This window comes from Podarcis cretensis (genome assembly GCF_951804945.1).
Source record: "Podarcis cretensis genome assembly, chromosome: 15".
Classification (NCBI taxonomy): Eukaryota; Metazoa; Chordata; class Lepidosauria; order Squamata; family Lacertidae; genus Podarcis; species Podarcis cretensis.
The window spans coordinates 3,139,203-3,159,108 of NC_137185.1; the positions used below are offsets into that span (position 1 = coordinate 3,139,203).

At 47.5% G+C, this 19,906-nt stretch overlaps 1 protein-coding gene across 1 annotated transcript in view; it reads left to right on the top strand.

The window, feature by feature from the left end:
* The first annotated feature begins 3,307 nt into the window (after positions 1–3,307).
* The window catches only part of P2RX5 (purinergic receptor P2X 5), a 33,879-nt gene continuing 17,280 nt past the window's right edge, over positions 3,308–19,906 (top strand). Inside the window, exons 1-3 of the mRNA XM_079955772.1 lie at positions 3,308–4,033; positions 14,834–14,984; positions 18,290–18,361. Coding sequence (XP_079811898.1) covers positions 3,897–4,033; positions 14,834–14,984; positions 18,290–18,361 — 360 coding nt within the window. The 5' untranslated portion in view covers positions 3,308–3,896. The remainder of the gene's footprint in view (positions 4,034–14,833; positions 14,985–18,289; positions 18,362–19,906) is intronic.

Here is a 19,906-nt window from a genome sequence, read left to right on the forward strand (position 1 = left end):
TTATTTTCATGGGAACAGTAATGGCAGTCATAATAGGAACTGCACAGGGAGACCAATAATAAAAGCTGCACATCAAGATAGCATTAACTCGGAGGGCGTCTTTGACCAGGCCTTGGGGTTGCCTTGAAGGCAGAGGCGGGCAAATGTGGCCCTTCAGGTCTCTCAAGCTGGCCCTGGGAACTTTCCCCAGTGTGATAGGAATTTTGAGGTCTTAGATATATGGTAATATTCATAACTGCAATAGATCAGCACAGGAAGACCGACCTGAAGCCATTTTGATTCCTAAACTGAGCAAATGTTTTCTCTGCAAGGTCAAAGTGGGAAAGCCTCCCCATTGTCTTTTCCTTCACAAATCCTGTCTTAAGGGTATGTCTGTGTTTGAATAGGGTGTGAGTCTGTGACCTGGCCCAGGAAATATTATCGCTACAAAAGACTGGCCAGGCTCCCCAGGCAATCCAATCAAGTAACCTGCCAGACAGGAGATAAACAAGGACAGGAGAAAAACAACATTCAAATTTCTGTTTTAGATTGCCTTTTCTGTGATGTAGGTATGATGTATCTGGGGGGGGGGGGTCTTGGGTTACACCCCTTCTGTGATGTATGTATGATGTTTCTGGGGGTGGTCTTGATCTACAGGGTGGCAATTTCAAAAGTCTTTATAAGGCCTTGCGCGCCATTTTTCTGGGTCCTCTTCCTCTCCTGCGGGTGAGGGGAGCACCCTGTTGCAACAGATCAATAAAGATCAAGCTTACTAGCTGCTTTGCTTCTCAATATTCCCCGGTTGGCCTCTGTTATTCTCTCCTACCAATAGAGAACCTATGTAAGGACTCTATATGGGCTCTTGGATACCCCATAAGGGAAAAGGGCAATTTTTGTTTACAACACCAGGTGCCCAGGACACACCAAGAACTGGTTTTCCTTCCTACCCTCCTCGAGTGTTTTTGCCTGGCTGTTTTTGTGTCCTCGAGCAGCTCTGATAATGCTGCCCGCTTGCCAGGACGAGAGAGGGATTTGTTGGCCACAGACGATCTGAATCTGCTGGGTTATTTGGAGAGGATCATTACACTGTGGGCTATAAGGTCGCCTCTGTGGGACGCGGGTGGCGCTGTGGGTAAAACCTCAGCGCCTAGGACTTGCCGATCGCATGGTCGGCGGTTTGAATCCCCGCGGCGGGGTGAGCTCCCGTCGTTCAGTCCCAGCTCCTGCCCACCTAGCAGTTCGAAAGCACTCTTAAGCAACAAACTGGGAGGGGTGGCTAACACCCCAGAGGACAGGATCACACTTCAAAACGACCTTGACAGATTAGAGAACTGGGCCCAAACAAACAAGATGAATTTTAACAGGGAGAAATGTAAAGTATTGCACTTGGGCAAAAAAAATGAGAGGCACAAATACAAGATGGGGGACACCTGGCTTGAGAGCAGTACATGTGAAAAGGATCTAGGAGTCTTGGTTGACCACAAACTTGACATGAGCCAACAGTGTGACGCGGCAGCTAAAAAAGCCAATGCAATTCTGGGCTGCATCAATAGGAGTATAGCATCTAGATCAAGGGAAGTAATAGTGCCACTGTATTCTGCTCTGGTCAGACCTCACCTGGAGTACTGTGTCCAGTTCTGGGCACCACAGTTCAAGAAGGACACTGACAAACTGGAACGTGTCCAGAGGAGGGCAACCAAAATGGTCAAAGGCCTGGAAACGATGCCTTATGAGGAACGGCTAAGGGAGCTGGGCATGTTTAGCCTGGAGAAGAGGAGGTTAAGGGGTGATATGATAGCCATGTTCAAATATATAAAAGGATGTCACATAGAGGAGGGAGAAAGGTTGTTTTCTGCTGCTCCAGAGAAGCGGACACGGAGCAATGGATCCAAACTACAAGAAGATTCCACCTAAACATTAGGAAGAACTTCCTGACAGTAAGAGCTGTTCGACAGTGGAATTTGCTGCCAAGGAGTGTGGTGGAGTCTCCTTCTTTGGAGGTCTTTAAGCAGAGGCTTGACAACCATATGTCAGGAGTGCTCTGATGGTGTTTCCTGCTTGGCAGGGGGTTGGACTCGATGGCCCTTGTGGTCTCTTCCAACTCTATGATTCTATGATTAAGTGCAAGTAGATAAATAGGTACCACTTTATAGCGGGAAGGTAAACGGCGTTTCCGTGTGCTGTGCTGGTGCTGGCTCGCCAGAGCAGCTTCGTCATGCTGGCCACGTGACCCGAAAGTGTCTCCGGACAGCGCTGGCCCCCGGCCTCTTAAGTGAGATGGGCGCACAACCCTAGAGTCGGACACGACTGGCCCGTACGGGCAGGGGTACCTTTACTGGCTCAGAAATCTGACTCGTGAGGGACCCTGGCTCAGTTGGAGAGCACCAGCAGGCCTGCATGCAGAAGATTCCGGGTTCAATCCCCAATGGCATCGCTAAGTAGAGCCGAAAGAGACACGCTGTGTGTTTTCCAGTTTTCTCAATTGCATTTGCAGCCAGACCTTTGCACCTCGGTTTTCGAACGTTCCAGAACGGATTACATTCGAGAACTGAGGTACCGCTGTGAATGTGGCAGAAACAGGTGGATCCGGAAGTTCTGGTTCTTTCAGATTTTTATTTTTCGAATCTTGAATTCAACTCTTCATGTTCTTGCAACAACATGTGAATTTTTGTTTTTTAAATCCTCGTGAAATTTGGAAGCCACTTTAGTGCAAATTTGTCCCAATAAACACATTTTTTTGTATGCAGTTTTGAAAAACACACACATCTTTGGTAAAGCAACTTTCCCTACTGTTATAATAAATTGTATGTTATTTACTGCTTTGTATTCTATTTTATGAATGCATTGCCCTAATAACGCCTTTTCGTAAACACTGGTTGGAGAACAGCATCACTCACAACATTCAGGAAAGGTGAATTTCAAAGGTTAGCTGCGTTTCAGTTCTTGCATTATAATTATTAAAAATATTTATTTTTATTTATTTTTGTTTTGTTTTGTTTTATTATTTATTTTTGTCATGAATGAAAGTGAGAGGGGCTTACAAATTGAAACAAACATTAAAGCCAAGCATAAAAACTTAAACAAGCCTGCCTACACAGTATACAATTAAAATGCATTTAAAGCACACCCACTTCCAATAAAGAATCTGTAATTTACACACACACACACACACACACACACACACACACACATGAGCTACAACTCCCAGCACCCTTAACAAACTACAATTCCCAGGATTATTTGGGGGAAGGGGTAAATGTACTCAAAATGTGCTTTCCATCATGTGTTTGCAGCATACAATAAAACACTGGGAAAAAGCGCATCTGCAAAGGGCAGAACTAATTCATCCCACCTGTCTTAAAAAGCTGAGCAAAAATGCATGAACAAAGAGGCCACAAATATGCTTAATACCCCCTCCAGATTAAGGACCCCAAACCTGGATGAAAGCTAGGAACGTTTTGCCATGTGCCTAAAAGCAGAGCATCGCAAGGGGGCCGTTTTTGCAAAAAAATGGGTTGTGAAAAGGCAAAGGCGGCCGGCTTTCTCCTCCTGCAGAGCTATTATTGCAGGCTTGCAAAGGCCGAGGACCTTCTGACTCAGCCTTGAGATTCCATCACAGGCAGCAGAAGGAAGGTGGTTCTTCCACATACCTTGTCCAACCAGCAAGGGCTGCTGCTGTTGCGCGATCTATGCTCAGCTGAGCTCTCCCTTGCCACCGAAAATTCAGATCAGAGCAAGCGCAGCAGGGCTCAGCAGCAGAGCTGAACTGGAGCTGGCGTTTCAGCTTTCCAGGAGAAACACGTGCGTGGCTAATTCCTCCCCACCTGCCTTTTTTATTTTTATTTTTATTTTCCCCCCTTCCTCCGCACCCCTGCCCATCCTTCTCCTCCTTCAGATGCTGAGCCAGCCGGGAGAGGATGGGGCAGGTGGCCTGGAAAGCTCTGTGCCTGTCGCTGTTTGATTATAAGACGGAGAAATATGTCATCGCCAAGAACAAGAAAGTGGGGGTGCTCTACCGAGTGGTCCAGCTCTCCATCATGGCCTACATTGTGGGGTAAGGAGAGAATCTTTGCTCTTCCTTTTTTTAAAAAATAATAATAGTTCTGCGTCATTGATACGCACACACAGTAAAACCAGGCTGGTCCTTCTCCATCACCTTTCCTGATGTCTCTTGCTGATCAGAGAATCATGGAATTATAGAGCTGGAAGGGACCCCGAGGGTCATCCAAACTGACCCCGTGCAACACAGGAATCTTTTGCCCAACGTGGAGCTCGAAGCCACAGCCCTGAGATTGAAATCATGCTTTGCTATTGACAGATTATTTGCTGGCTTGTGCTGCTCAGCTTGAAAATGGAAATGCAGGGAAACGTCACAAACTGACTTGGACCAGGTCAGAAAAGCGGCCTGCCTACACCCAGTGTTGCCCGCTCTGAGCGGCAGCTGCTCTCTGGGGTTGCCTTGGGCAGGGCAAAAGGTCCTCTTCGTTGCCAGATCCTTTGAAATGGGAGAGGCCAGGGATTGAACCCAGAGCCTTCCCCCATGCACAGGAGAGGCTCAGCTTTAATAGTTGTGAGATCCCCAAGCAAGGAAGGGTGGGGGGTCGGGGGGGGGGGCTGGTGTGTCGCTGCCCAGAACCCCCTGACCTTTGAACCCGCCTATCAGGGCTCATCCTACGACCTGGAAAAGCTGCAGGGAATAGGCTACATTTTTTAAAACACACTGGCGTTTGGATTTTGCCAGTTTGCACTGATTTTGCTCGATGCCAAACATTCTGCTCCTTTAGGGATGGGCATAAAAACTCTGTTTCAAGGCTGGACTACCCCAGATTTATTTATTTTTTGCAGGGGCGTTGTCAAGATGCTGTCTGGGGAGAGGGGGCTTCTAACTGGTGGTGTGGGGGCCAGGATCGTCAGCCACCAAGGGAGACAGAGAGGGGAGTATTTGGGCTTTGAGGGCAGCAGCTGGGCACAGATCAGCAATGCCCACTAGGACCTTGGCAGATGCCCAGAATGTTGACTGCCGTTACCCATGTAGTTTATGCCTGTCGTTCCAAAACTATTCCTTCTCGGAAACGGCTGCTTGAGAGTCTCCGGGGCGGGCATGTCCAGGGTGCCTGTGTTGCATTGCACCCAGGGATAGCTGTGAACGGGCGATCGCTCCCTGCCAGATACGAACGGGACATTTGCTGGCAAAACACCGCCCTTTGGGGGGGTTTTTTCCCGGTGGGCATCTGCCGCACGCATGTCGTTCAGCTTGCGTCTCTCCCTCCCTGCTGACAGAGGGCAATCAGAACGTCTGCACTTTGCTGTGCAAAAAGTTCATCTCGTTCCAGGTAGAGTGCTCCTGAGCATGGGGTTTCTACTTAGCAGTCGGTTTGACAGACCTCTTTAGACATGGTCTATTTAAAAATAAATAAATACTGGCTGGCGAGTGAAGGTTGTCAGCTGCTGTTAGCCACCACAGCTGAACAGAACCTCCACAGTCAGGTGCAGTGCACCTTGCCGTACCAGATGCTGGGGACAGGTATCAAGGGAGCTGCTGTTGCCTCCTGCTTGGGAGCATCAAAAAACACCTGGCTGTCCCCTGTTGGTAACAGGACACTGGGCAGAGTTCCTCAGCTTTCCCCTGTTCCAACAAGGCTCTTTTTGTTTTCATTGGTCCCAAGAGAATGAAGACCTTTGTAGACCCGCAACCATTTTCCATGGTAGATATAGTGTTGGATTCCTAGGAAACAGAAGGACTCAGTCTGTCTTTATGATCTGAAAAACTTTTCTCCTGATCACTCGTGCGGGAGATGTTCCATAGTTATCCACCGGTGGTGTGGGAAATGCACTCTGGACATGCTCAGTGGCACTCTCGCCCCTTCTTTTTCCAAGGAGTACCGCCTCCAGTTATGGATGCCACATTTGAAGGAGGGTGTTGACAAACTGGAACCTAGAGGAAGGGCAGCCAGGAGAACCAGGGGCCTGAATACCAGGTTGTGTGCGAAGCCACAGCTGAAAGAGAGCTGAGTGTTTTTAGCTTGGAGGAAAGACGTTTAAGGGTGAGGGAAATGGCAGCCATCTCCAAATAGCTGGAGGGCTATCACAGATGGAGCAGACTTGTTCTCTGTCGCTCCACAGGTCGGGATTTGAACCCGGCGCTCAAAAATTACAGCGAAGCATATTTCAGCAAGACAGCAGGAGGCAGTTCCTACTTGTAAGGAGAGCTGTTCAACAGGGGGAACAGCCTGTATTTGGAGGCAGTGGACTCATCCTGCATTGCAGATCCTGCACCGAGCAGTGGGTTGGACTACATGAGCTCGAGGGTCCCCTTTGCGACCCTGAAATGCTCTGATTCCATTCTGCCCTGTTTCATTCATTCCCCATTTACCACTTGCATTTCAGGGTATTTGCAATGACCGGCTGTGGGCGAATGACCACTTGCATTTCAGGGTATTTGCAATGACCGGCTGTGGGCGTAATCTCAGAATGGGTTTTTTGTGGCTGATGTTGGCGCAGACTGGGCACTCTGTACATGTTCAGTTTGCTTTGGTCCGGCGTTCCCATAGTACAGGATTGTAACAAGATGATTGGGTCGGGACCAGTCCAGGGAATGGATATCTCTGGCCCTCTGTATCAAGAGCAAAAGGCGTATTGCACGGATATTTCCAGGAGGACTGAATGCAGAATGTATTATTTCCAACATGCTTCACAGCATAAGCGTGTTTGTGTGTGGTTGCTGTCCAACCCGTCAGAAAAATTTACAATTCTGGGCATATTTATTCAGAAATAAGCCTCTCTTTTCCAAGTGCTTTGGAAGTGCATTTGGGAACTGCACACAGACTCAGATGATTAATGGATCCCTTGAATGGATTGATTTAATCAGCTAAAACATCTGCATATATTAACAAACCCGCAATGTCCCCGTCCCACTGGAGGTATAAAGGAGACGTGTTTTGTTGAGTCGGTACAAAATGGAGTTGGTGGTGGGGCTGAAAATGGTGGTGGGGCTCAGGAAGAAAATGGGAATCCTTCCGTTATCCATGGGTTTCTTTTAAAAACCACAGTTCCTTTAAAAAATAATCTGGTGCTCAAGTTATAGAAAGGACGTGTGAGAATTTAAATCAGTTGGTTTAGAGCATGGATTTTCTGATTGAGACAGATGTTTTGAGACTACAGTTCCCATCATCCCTGACCACTGGTCCTGCTAGCTAGGGATCATGGGAGTTGTAGGCCAAAAACATCTGGAAGGCCGAGGTTGAGGAAGCCTGGATCCTCAGGGTCCCTTTCAACTCGATGATTCTCTGAAAGGTTCTGGGTTCGATTCCTTGCATTATTACGGTCCAGAGACCCAACAAATCGTTACAAAGCATTACACAATTCATACAGCCTACCTCCAGGTCAAACAAGCATTTTGTTCAGAATATAGGGATCATTGGTTCTTGCAACCACCGATAAAAACTTTGCCACTGCTAATGTTCTAGCATTTGTCTGGTCTTCCAATAGGAACCTGACATAGTGAGCCTCTGATTTTCCCGAGAAAGGCACCAGCAAGGGTTGTATCAGTTCAGCCCTGTCTTGCTCATATTTTGCACAGTGCAACAAAATATATATTATGGAATCGATGTCTTGAGCACACGAGCAAAGTCTGTCCTGGTGGGGAACTCCTCTCAACCTGCCATCCAACACTGCAGAAGGAAAGACGTTTAGTCTGGCTTTGGTGAAAAGCCTTCGATAGTTTGGTACTGTCAGGTTTTTAATGTAAGGTGTTAACTTAAAGACATGCCCATATTGTACTCCTACTGCCAGCGGACTACAGACTGCGTGTGGTCGAGATCGCAAGTCACTGCATTATCCCATAATCTTTGCTTTAACATCTTTTGGGTGCCTTCATAACCCAGGTAATACAGTTGGGGTGGGGGTGACAGACCAATAGAGGGGGCTTTTCTAGCCATGGTTTTCTGCCATTTGCTGACAAATTCCTCATTGGTCAGGTATTGGTACAAACCCTTCCCTAGATCAAACACTGAAATCCTGAGCCAATGTTTTAGGGCAGCCCACCATGCTTTAGTTGAAATTGGGCATTCACCAGCTTCTAACAGAAGTATGGAGTTTAGGACACAGTTGGGTACCTGCAGCAGAGATCGTAGAAATTTTGCCTGAAAGCCATCTAGCTTTGGCAGGTCCCCATTATGCCAGACATTTGCAGCATACAGGAGTTGGGAAACGGGTTTTGTGTTGAAAACCCTTAAGGCTGCTGGAACATATTTGCCGCCCTTGGTGAAAAAGAATCTAAAAGCTCCCCACATTGGAACGCTGCTGCCAGTCAGTGCATGTAGACACGGCCAAGAGTCCTTCCAGACTGTCGCTATCGATTGAATCCGTACAAAGCAACTTCCTGCGCTCCTGATTAAACTTTTCGTTCAAGACCATGAGGACTAGAATCTTGCTTTATTTTTAGGGAATGCTCAGAACTCGGTGGTTATGCAGAAGGTCTCAGGTCCAGTTCCCAATGGCATTTCCCAGGTCAGGCTGAGATATACCATATTTTTCGCTCCATAAGACGCACCAGACCATAAGACGCACCTAGTTTTTGGAGGAGGAAAACAAGAAAAAAAAATATTCTGAATCTCAGAAGCCAGAACAACAAGAGGGATTGCTGCTTTCGCTGCACAGTGATCCCTCTTGCTGTTCTGGCTTCTGGGATAGCTGCGCAGCTTGCATTCGCTCCATAAGACGCACACACATTTCCCCTTACTTTTTAGGAGGGAAAAAGTGAGTCTTATAGAGCAAAAAATACGGTATTCCCTGGCTGAAACCCTGGAGAGCTGCTGCCAGTCGGTGCAGACAACACTGAGTTAGATGGCCCAATGGGGCTGACTCTGTGTAAATCAGCGCCGGGACTTCCTCTGCCTGCAACTGGCTTTCAGCTGCTCTTCTGCAAAGCCCCATTCAGCACATGACAGCAGATCAGGTTGCCGTGGCAGCAGCGTGGAGGATGCTTTAGCGCAGTGATCCATCGGTGCTGCAGAATTCAGGAGCAGGCGTGGCCCACCGTGACTTCACGTCCCACGGAGGTGGCAAACCCTTCTCAGCCCAAGGACAACCACTTAGGGGGCAGATGTCTATAGGGCTAAAAGGGGCTCTCTCCTGCCAGGCAAGCCATGTGCGCTGCTGCCCATCACTGCCCCCCTGAAAATCTCCCTCATTTCTGGCAATTCATTCCCACACAAGGTAGTGATCGGCCCCCAACCTGTAAGGCTTTACTTATTTTTTTAATAAATTTTATTTTTGTGTTTTCTGTTTTGCATAAACGAATGGATTAAATACATAAGCATCTAATCCCTTCTGACTTCCCTCCCCCCATCGTGAATCTGAATGTAATGATTTCCCCTTCTGCATCTCTATCGTAACTATTTTTATAAATCCTTAGTTCAAGTTTTTACCACAAGTTTTCTGTCAATCCTACCAATGTATGTTTACAATAGTTTTTCCCCCAAATAAATCATAAACTTTCCCCATTCTTTATTAAAGACCTCCTCTTCCTGGGTGTGGGTGTGTAATTAAATTTTCTGTTTTACAATTTAAAACACTCATTTCAACATCCTTAAAATATCAACGACTTCTCTTTCCATGGTTCATTTTGCATATCATAAATCCCTGTGTATTTTACAAAAATGAAACCGTTCAGTGTTCCATTATTACATCCGTCCAAACTTATTTGCACTGTTGAATTTATCTTAATGCTGCTAATCCTCTTCCTGGTTTCTAATTCTTCCTGTGAGTTTTGCCATCTCGACACCGTTCATCAGTTTTGTCTGTTTGGCTTTAAAAGAGGAACCGGGCAAATCCACGAAGGAGGATAGAGCCACATTGGCTCTGCTCTCCTTCCACCGAATACCAGTTTGACCAGGGCTTCTGTTACTTTCTCTGGTCAGATGAGTCAGAGCAGGGGGCCGGATCCGGCCCAATCGCCTTCTAAATCCGGCCCACGGACGGTCCGGGAATCAGCGTGTTTTTACATGAGTAGAATGTGTCCTTTTATTTAAAATGCATCTCTGGTTTATCTGTGGGGCATAGGAATTGGTTCATCCCCCCCCCCTTCAAAATATAGTCTGGCCCCCCACAAGGTCTAAGGGACAGTGGACCGGCCCCCTGCTGAAAAAGTTTGCTGACCCCTGAGTCAGAGGAAGAAACACAAGCCGTCCTTCACTTCCCTGAGTTGATGTCCTTCTTCAGCACAGATGCTGAAGGAGAAGCAGAGAAGCAGATTCCAAGAAGGAGCCCAAGGCGATGGATAAGGCAGTTTGTGCTGGTTCTAGGGGTTGCGCCGACCTTGCGAGGTAGGACAGTTGTGACGCTGGAATGCCTTTGTTGGGTCTCGATGAGCGTCTGACATCTGGCTGTGAAATCTCACCCGTATCCTCATCCCCCTTCAAACGCAGGCCTCTCTCGCCATCCATCTCCTCCCCTCTGGTTGTGATGCTTCTTGGAATCTACTCATCTTTCCTGTTTGTACAGTGGTGCCTCGCAAGACGAAATTAATTCGTTCCGCGAGTTTTTTCGTCTTGCGATTTTTTCGTCTTGTGAAGCACGGACTTTGGAAAAGCTTCAAAAATCACCAAAGTCTTCAGAAACCTCAAAAAAGGCTACCACACCGCGTGCTATGAGTTGCTCCTCGAAGTGAATGCACGGTTTTAAGAAAAAGGAAACAAACTTGCAAGACAAAGGAGACAAACTTGCAAGACGTTTCCGTCTTGTGAAGCAAGCCCATAGGGAAATCGGTCTTGCGAAGCAACTCAAAAAACGAAAAACTCTTTCATTTTGCGAGTTTTTCGTCTTACGAGGCATTCGTCTTGCGAGGTACCACTGTATCCTTCTTTTCTTCTTCTTTATCAATCACTCCTAGCCGAGTAAAATTGTCTTCCATAAACACGGTTTTAACAATGAGTCCCTAAGTGACTGTTGAGGCCAAGTCGGGATCCACATGTCCTTCCACAGTGGGGACATTGGTTTCTGGGCAGGAGTCGATCCTCAGGCTGTGCTTGGCAAATAGGAAGCAGCAAACAATGCGTAATTAAACAAAAATAAAAAGATCAAGCCGTTACACCAATCTGTCCCCCTGCCCCCATCGTTCAGCCTAAACACTGAGGTCCAGCTCCAAGGGCCTTCTGGCGCTTCCCTCCCTGCGAGAAGTGAGGTTACAGTGAACGAGGCAGAGGGCCTTCTCAGTGGTGGCGCCCGCTCTGCGGAACGTCCTCCCATCAGATGTCAAGGACATAAACAACTATCTGACTTTTAGAAGACATCTGGAGGCAACCTTGTATCGGGAAGTTTTTAATGTTTGATGTTTAATCGCTATTATTATTATTAATAATAATCTGTTTGCAGATGCCCAGAGTGGGTAGGATAATAATAATAATAATAATAATAATAATAATAATAATAATAATAATTTATTATTATTACACACTTTCCTTTGAGCTGGGGAACAGAAGCCAAGAGAAACATCAGCATCATTATGAGTGCAATTAAAACACCACATTTTTTCTATAAGTTGCAGAATTCTACTTTCCTTAGGGAGATATTATGGGTTGCACTTTTTAAATTTTTCTGTCAGGGCAGTGTGCACGAGTTTTCACTTGGGAGACGGCTGATGTGATGACCCAGATCCCTGTAGGCATCAAAGGAGAGCAAATTGCTTCCCTGTAGCCAAGATGCCTCTCTGACGCGTGGGCGCTCAAGGATGTGACAGTCATTTACACGGCACGTGGCTGTCGAACGACATACTTTCTGACGCAGCTGTCAGCGTTTAATTATGGGACATTTAATTCCCTGCTTCCGCCTGGGCTCGGCAAGTTAGTAATTTAAGCCGCGTTGAGGTGGTGATACCTCCAAGATTTCGTTTAGAAAGAAAGCAGACTCCCCACCCCCCCGAGAATGGCACCATCTTTCTCTCCCCACCACACATGGCTGCGGTGACTTTTACTAGCTGTGAGACAGGCAGAAATTCAACAGGGAATGCTTTATCCTCCCCATAGAGAAGCCAGTGACTTGCTTTGCCTTGCCGTTCCAGCTGAGGTATGTAGAGAATTCCAAAGTAGGGAAAGGAGTCAGTCCACAATCCAATCTGTGCATCAGGAGGGATGGAGTCCTGGTCACCCAGAGATTCACAAAGGGAGGCACCAGTGAGTGCCCAGGCGCTACTGGCAGCAATTCCTAGGACTTCTAGCTTCCAAACTGGAAATATTCCTGGAAATGAAACCTATTCCAAAGTAATAGTAGTGATTATGATGATGATTTCTTTATACCCCACCCATCTGGCTGGGTCTCACCAGCCGCTCTGGGCGGCTCCCAACAGAATATTAAAAACCCAATAAGACATCAAACATTAAAAACTTCCCTAAACAGGGCTGCCTTCAGATGTCTTCTAAAAGTCAGATACAGTGGTACCTTGGGTTACAGACGCTTCACGTTACAGACTCCACTAACCCAGAAATAGTACCTCGGGTTAGGAACTTTGCTTCAGGATGAGAACAGAAATCGTGCTCCGGCGGCGCGGCGGCAGTGGGAGGCCCCATTAGCTAAAGTGGTGCTTCAGGTTAAGAACAGTTTCAGGTTAAGAACAGACCTCCAGAACGAATTAAGTACGTAACCAGAGGTACCACTGTAGTTGTTTATTTCCTTGACATCTGATGGGAGGATGTTCCACAGGGCAGGTGCCACAACCGAGAAGGCCCTCTGCCTAGTTCCCTGTAACCTCACTTCTCGCAGGGAAGGAACCGCCAGAACCTCAGTATCCGAGCTGAATAATGGGGGTGGAGACGCTCCTTCAGATATACTGGACTGAGGCCGTTTAGGGCTTTAAAGGTCAGGATCAGCACTTTGAAATGTGCTCGGAAACATACCAGGAGCCAGTACAGGTTTTTCAAGACCAGTGTTATGTGGTCTCGGCAGCCACTCCCAGTCACCATTCTAACTGCCGCATTCTGGATTAGTTGCAGTTTCCGGGTCGCCTTCAAAGGTAGCCCCACATAGAGCACGTTGCAGTAGTCCAAGCGGGAGATAACCAGAGCATGCACCACTCTGGCGAGACAGTCTGTGGGCAGGGAGGGTCTCAGCCTGCGTACCAGATGGAGCTGGTAGACAGTTGCCCTGGACACAGAATTGACCTGCGCCTCCATGGACAGCTGTGAGTCCAAAATGACTCCCAGGCTGCGCACCTGGTCCTTCAGGGGCACAGTTACCCCATTCAGGACCAGGGAGTCCCCCACACCCGCCCGCCCCCTGTCCCCCCAAAAGCAATACTTCTGTCTTGTCTTGTCTTGTCAGGATTCGACCTCAATCTATATTACCTGCCATCCATCCTCCATCCTCCAACCGCCTCCAGACTCTCACACAGGACATTCTCCGCCTCTTTTGTGCCTGGCTTGAGCCTTTATTTTTAATTTCACCCAAGCCAAGAACTGACTTCTGATCGAACATTAGCAGCTTCCTTTATTGAAGCAGACCAGCTCAGTATTGTCTACACTGACTGGCAGCAGCTCTCCAGGGTTTCCCGCAAGGAGTCGTTTCCCAGTCCACAGTTTCAGAGGAAGGGAATTTCCAACCCCACCTGGAGACAATGTGGATTGAACCCTGAGCCTCCTACGTGCAAAGCAGAGGCTCTGCTACTGAGCTACTTCTTTTCCCTGAGATACAAAACAAGAGTTCTAGTCCTCATGGTTCTGGATTAAGTAAGAGCATCACTGATGGGCTGCCCTTCTCCCTCCTCGGGGAAAAGCCCCCAAGAGCTACATACACACTCCACACGGCTCTTTAAAGGGAACGTGGCTCTTGGGACTTTTGCGGGAGGTGGGGGAAGCGACAGAGCCTCGCTTTTTAAGGAATTCCCCCACCTCGTAGAAAAGCCTGCAGAAGCCGTGCACCCTTTAAAGAGCACGCGGCTTTTGCGGGCTTTTCTACGAGGAGGGAGAAGGGAGTCCCGCGGCCAGTCAGTCCCTTCTCCCTCCTGGGGAAAAGCCCACAAGAGCCGCACGGAGTTTGTGTGCGGCTCTTAGGGGCTTTTCCTGCCTGCCTCCCCCCTGCATTCGCTCCATAAGACGCACACACGTTTCCCCTTACTTTTTAGGAGGGGAAAAGTGCGTCTTATGGAGCGAAAAATACGATACTTTTCTAAGCTAAGTCTGCCTTCTGGGGTCCTATTGTGAACAGAATGATGTGTGAGTAAACTCTTTTTATACTTTTATAGAAGACTGTGTCGTGTCTTATCTTTTATGAGGGAATAAGGGGAAAATACCAGAATAGTTATTATAGAGACTTTAGCGAGCCTGAGCAAACGCATCCGCTGTGTAAGTTTAAAAAAGGGGAATGTTACTCTGCTAAATTGTGGAACTTGTTGACACAAGTTGGAAAGGATATAATCAAACAATATATCCTCTCCTGCATTCCTGAATATTCCCGCAGTCTAGACCAGGCATGTCCAATAGGTAGATGGTGATTTTCCGGCATATCACTGGACATCTGTGGTAGATCACTGGTAGATCACTGGCTCCCCCCCCCAAAGAAGCTCAACAACTTTGACCTGAACCCCAAAAAAGGGGATAGATCACTGCCAGTCTTTAATTCTGTGGGAGATGCCAGGAACCGAACCTGGGCCCTTTTGCATGCAAAGCAGATGCTCTACCACTGAGCTATGACCCCTTCCCAAAGGAAAGGTGAAGTCCAGAAACGAATGGGATGTTAATTACCGTTTTAAAAAAAATGCCCCTGAGCATGTCCAGAAGGCTCACCATGCACCACAGCTCTGATTTCGCCCCTGATTCAGAAAACTCTGTGTTGACTGTTGTTTCACTCTCTGTTGCATTTCCAGGTGGGTCTTCGTGGTCAAGAAAGGCTACCAGGATGTGGATACGTCTATCCAGAGCTCCGTCATCACCAAAGTGAAAGGCGTGGCTTTCACCAACACCTCTGAGCTGGGCGAGAGGCTGTGGGATGTCGCAGACTATGTCATTCCCCCACAGGTACCCACACTGACGCAGTTTTGCTGCCTTCTTTCCCCTGATTCTAAGCATCAACATTTGTCTCTCATATATAGATATATATAGATAGGGGACGCGGGTGGTGCTGTGGGTTAAACCACAGAGCCTCTTGGGCTTGCCGATCAGAAGGTCGGCGGTTTGAATCCCCGCAACGGGCTGAGCTCCCGTTGCTCGGTCCCTGCTCCTGCCAACCTAGCAGTTTGAAAGCATGTCAGAGTGCAAGTAGATAAATAGGTACTGCTCTGGCGGGAAGGTAAACGGCGTTTCCATGCGCTGCTCTGGTTCGTCCCTTTACCTATAGATATAGATATCTATCTATCATCTGTCTATATCTATATTTATATCTGTATTTATATCTACATCTATATATGACCACATTGTTTTTTAAAAGGTTTCAAATTTCCATTCATCATCACCATCATTATTAAAATATATTTATCACTTTCCCTTTTTTTGCGAAGGGGAGGTAGATACTCATGTGTCCCTCATTACCAATGTGTAATTGCCTCTTAGTTGGGTGCATTTTTCTATACTGTTCATATTAGTTCTATTAATTTACACATCACTTGGGAAGCCAGGTGAACTAATGCCAGTGTATTGGAAGAAGCAAAGATCACCAGTGTCAAAGCAATTATTCTTCAACATCAACTACGTTGGTCTGGTCATGTTGGTCATGTTGTGCGGATGCTTATCGTCTTCTAAAGCAACTACTCTATTCCGAACTTGAAAACGGAATGTGTAATGCTGGTGGTCAACAAAAGAGTTTCAAAGACTGCCTCAAGGCAAATCTTTAAAAAAAATGTAGTATAAACACCGACAATTGGGAAACACTGGCCTGTATGTGCACCAGTTGGAGAACAGCCTTTGCCAAAGGTGTCATGGACTTTGAAGACGTTCAAACTCAGGACGAAAGGGAGAAACGTGCTAGGAGGAAGGCACGCTTGGCAAACCCTCACCAGGATCAGCTCCCACCCAGAAACCCATGTTCCCACAGTGGAAGGATGTGTGGATCCAGAATTGGCCTCCACAGTCACTTACGGACTCACTGTTAAATTAAGATTAATTTACAAGTCCAGGGTAGCTCAGGGGTTGCCTGAACCTTTTATATCCTGGCAAAGATCACCTGCAGGAATGTCTCTGGTCATTCCCCTGTGTTGGTGAAGCTCACTGTAGAACAACAAGAAACTCGGCCGCTAGAGATTCATCGGGCGCCTTCTCTGCCAACTTTGGCAAATTTGGATGGTCAGGCCTGTGTGCGTCGAGTCTTGCCAGGACTCTCTGAGCCTGTGGATTTCCCCTGCAAATCCTCCTGGCCTTTGTGGATTCCTTGCTGGTTTCTCTTCAAGGTGAATGCAGCCCAGTCCCCTGGGCCTCTCTCTGCAGAGATGTGGCTCTGTGCCCCATGCTAAGTATAGCCACTGACTGTAGCAATAAACAAGGATTGCAAGGTGAGCCAAAGGCTTTTTTTAAGAGGAGGAAGAAGTAGTATCCACGGGCCGCAAATTAAAGTGCTTTTAAAATCGCCCAGCTGCTTGAAACGGGAGGTCTCATAGAACCGGCAGATATGGGGAATGATCGATGCTGCCTTTTAATGTCAGTAGCTCTTAATAATGTGCAGCTTGCAAATCACCCGGATGACTACCAGAAGGACGTTAGAAGGGAACCTAGCTGCTGGGTCAGGCCAAAGGGAGCCCATCTAGGCCGGCATTCTGGACCAACGAGATGCCCCTGTAATAAACAAAAATCTGCCCTGATTCCCTTATGGGGGACACAAGAGCCCTTATAGAGTCCGTTGCAGGTTCTCCATCAGTCGGAGAAAATAACAGAGGCCAAATAACAGAATATTGAGAAGCAAAGCAGCTAGTAAGCCTGATCTTTATTGAACTGTTGCAACAGGGTGCTCCCTTCACACGCAGGAGAAGGAGGAGGAAGCAGAACCAAGGTGTGCCCGCTCTTATAGAGACCTTTTAAATTCCCTGCCCTGGAGTCCAAGACCAGCCCCAGACACATCAATTTTTGTTTACAACAGTAGCAGCCTTTCTCAACGTGTGGGTCCCCAGATGTTGTTGAACTACAACTCCCATCACCCCTAGCTAGCAAGACCAGAGCTCAGGGATGATGGGAGTTGTAGTCCAACAACATCTGGGAACCCACAGGTTGAGAACCGCTGCGAGGGAAGTGAGGGGCAGGTGGGGCCGGTCCACCTGGGAAAGGAGCCCATGTGGAAGAAGGAAAGTTCTGATGCTAAACCTCCGCTGTCTTGCAGGATATTCTCAGGAGAAGAAAAGACTCCAGGGAAAAGACCCTGAGACGGTTGGGTGGCGCCTTTTACACCTCCTTCTGGCAACTTCCGCAGCCAAGCTGCTGCCAAACGTCTTGCTCTGCTTTCCTTTGGATCACCTCAGCGAGGGCGAGAGGGGGGTCTTATCGTCTGGGACTTCCAGACACACTGCTCAGACTTGAGCCTCAGGCAGGAGCTGCTAACAGAGCAGTTTGACTTCACCCCCGGAGGTGGACTCCATTGTCTCTCAAGCCAGGCAGTTGCCAACAACAGCCTCCAACAGTGTGGGTGAAAAGTAGCCATCTTAACTAGTATCCATTCTAAAGGAAATCAGCCCTGAGTGCTTACAGGAAGGACAGATCCTGAAGCTGAGGCTCCAATATTTTGGCTATCTCATGAGAAGAGAAGACTCCCTGGAAAAGACCCTGATGTTGGGAAAGACGGAGGGCACAAGGAGAAGGGGACGACAGAGGACGAGATGGTGGGACAGTGTTCTCAAAGCTACAAACATGAGTTTGACCAAACTGCAGGAGGCGGTGGAAGACAGAAGTGCCTGGCGTGCTCTGGTCCAGGGGGTCATGAAGAGGCGGACACGACTAAACGACTAAACAACAACAACAAACTAGTAGCCACTGATAGTCTTTTCCTCCATAAAGGATATTAATCTGGCGTGGAAAGGTAGAGAAACAAGCAATTAAAACAATAGTGATTTCTCACAGCAGCTACCAGGACGCCCCAACGAGAATGTCACGAGCAAGACCTGAGTCTAGCACCACTTTCTCTCCCCAGTCTGTGGTTTCCAGAATCTGGTATTCAGAATCATTCTTCCTCCAACAGTCGAGGAAGAACATGACCAGTATCAGACCAGTAGAGCCTGATCTTTGCTTTGCCCACCCTGACCACAGGCCACATATTATTTTCTTGGTCCTCAAGTCGTCAGATTTTTCCTAGCAAAATTCTGAAACTCTCTTTGCCCCAACCCCTTTTCTCTGTTTCGTCTCCTTAGGGCGAAAGCGTCTTCTTTGTGATGACCAACTTGATTGTCACTCCAAACCAACGGCAGGACACCTGTGCTGAGGTAGGCGTTTGTGAACATGGAGAAGCATTGTGAGTGCTTGTGTCTTAGACAGCAGGCAGGGCAGCAGTTTTGGAGACCATGTGTAAAGATTTCAGCAACAATGACTTGGACAGTCCGATGGCAGCAGGATAGGAATAGAGGCGCTTCCAGTCGGACACTGTTTTGGGGTGGGATTCTGTTAAATGCCAAAAAAATTCAGGTTGCAGAATTATACTGCAATGGGAGGTCTTGTACAGCAAACCTGCTTCCCTCAAAATATTGGGCTTTTTTTGCAATAAGAAAAGTGATGGGAAAAGGCATATATAATCTCCCTGCAAACAAATAATAATGAATGCTCATTAAATAGCTATCTTTGTTGATCGATGCTGCAAAAAAGTCAGGTTGAATGCACATTAAATAGGCCATCTAGAACCACCTAAGAGACCTGGGATTTGACAATCTGGAATTCCCAAGAAGGACACTGAGGTCTAGCCGTTTAAGTTTGTGTTGGTTCCCGACTACCAGGGGGTTTGGGAGAATTTTGTTAGAAAGAGGAATGGCGATTCCTGCATGTTCCTCCAGAATAAGTTGATACAAGTAGTATTTGCAAATCGTTGGTTTTCTACTCTACAGAAATTATGTACGGTGGTATCTTGGTTCTCAAACACTTTGCTACTCAAACAACTTGGAACCCAAACTCTGCAAACCCGAAAGTAAGTGCTCCGGTTTGCGAACTTTTTTCGGAAGCTGAACGTGCTCCGTTTTGAGTGTTATGCTTCCGATTTGAGGGCCACACTTCCGTTTTGAGGATTACGCTGAGTGAGGTCTGTCTGTTTTTGCTATTTATTTTGCATTTTTGTTTTTGCAGTTCTTTTTTGTTTTGTTTTTGTGACTGTGTGGAACCCAGTTCAGCTACTGATTGATTGATTGTGTGACTGCAGTACATTGTTTATTGCTTTCATTTTATGGAGCTGTGGTCTCGTTAGATAGCAAAATGCATGTTAAATTGCTGTTTTAGGGGTTGTTTATAAAAGTCTGGAACAGATTAATCCATTTTGCATTACTTTCTATGGGAAAGCGCGCCTTGGTTTTGGTGGAGCGCTTTGGTTTTGGAACGGACTTCCGGAATGGATAAAGTTTGAGAACCAAGGTGCCACTGTATAATAATTACATTAGTTAAATCCATTGAAAGGGACGCGGGTGGCGCTGCTGGTTAAACCACAGAGCCTAGGACTTGCCAATCAGAAGGTCGGCGGTTTGAATCCCCGCGACGGGGTGAGCTCCCGTTGCTCGGTCCCTGCTCCTGCCAACCTAGCACTTCGAAAGCACGTCAAAGCGCAAGTAGATAAATAGGTACCGGTCCGGTGGGAAGGTAAACGGTGTTTCTGTGCGCTGCTCTGGTTCGCCAGAAGCGGCTTAGTCCTGCTGGCCACATGACCCGGAAGCTGTACGCCGGCTCCCTCGGCCAGTAAAGTGAGATGAGCGCCGCAACCCCAGAGTCGGCCACGACTGGACCTCATGGTCAGGGGTCCCTTTACCTTTAATCCATTGAAATGTTGCTGTGAG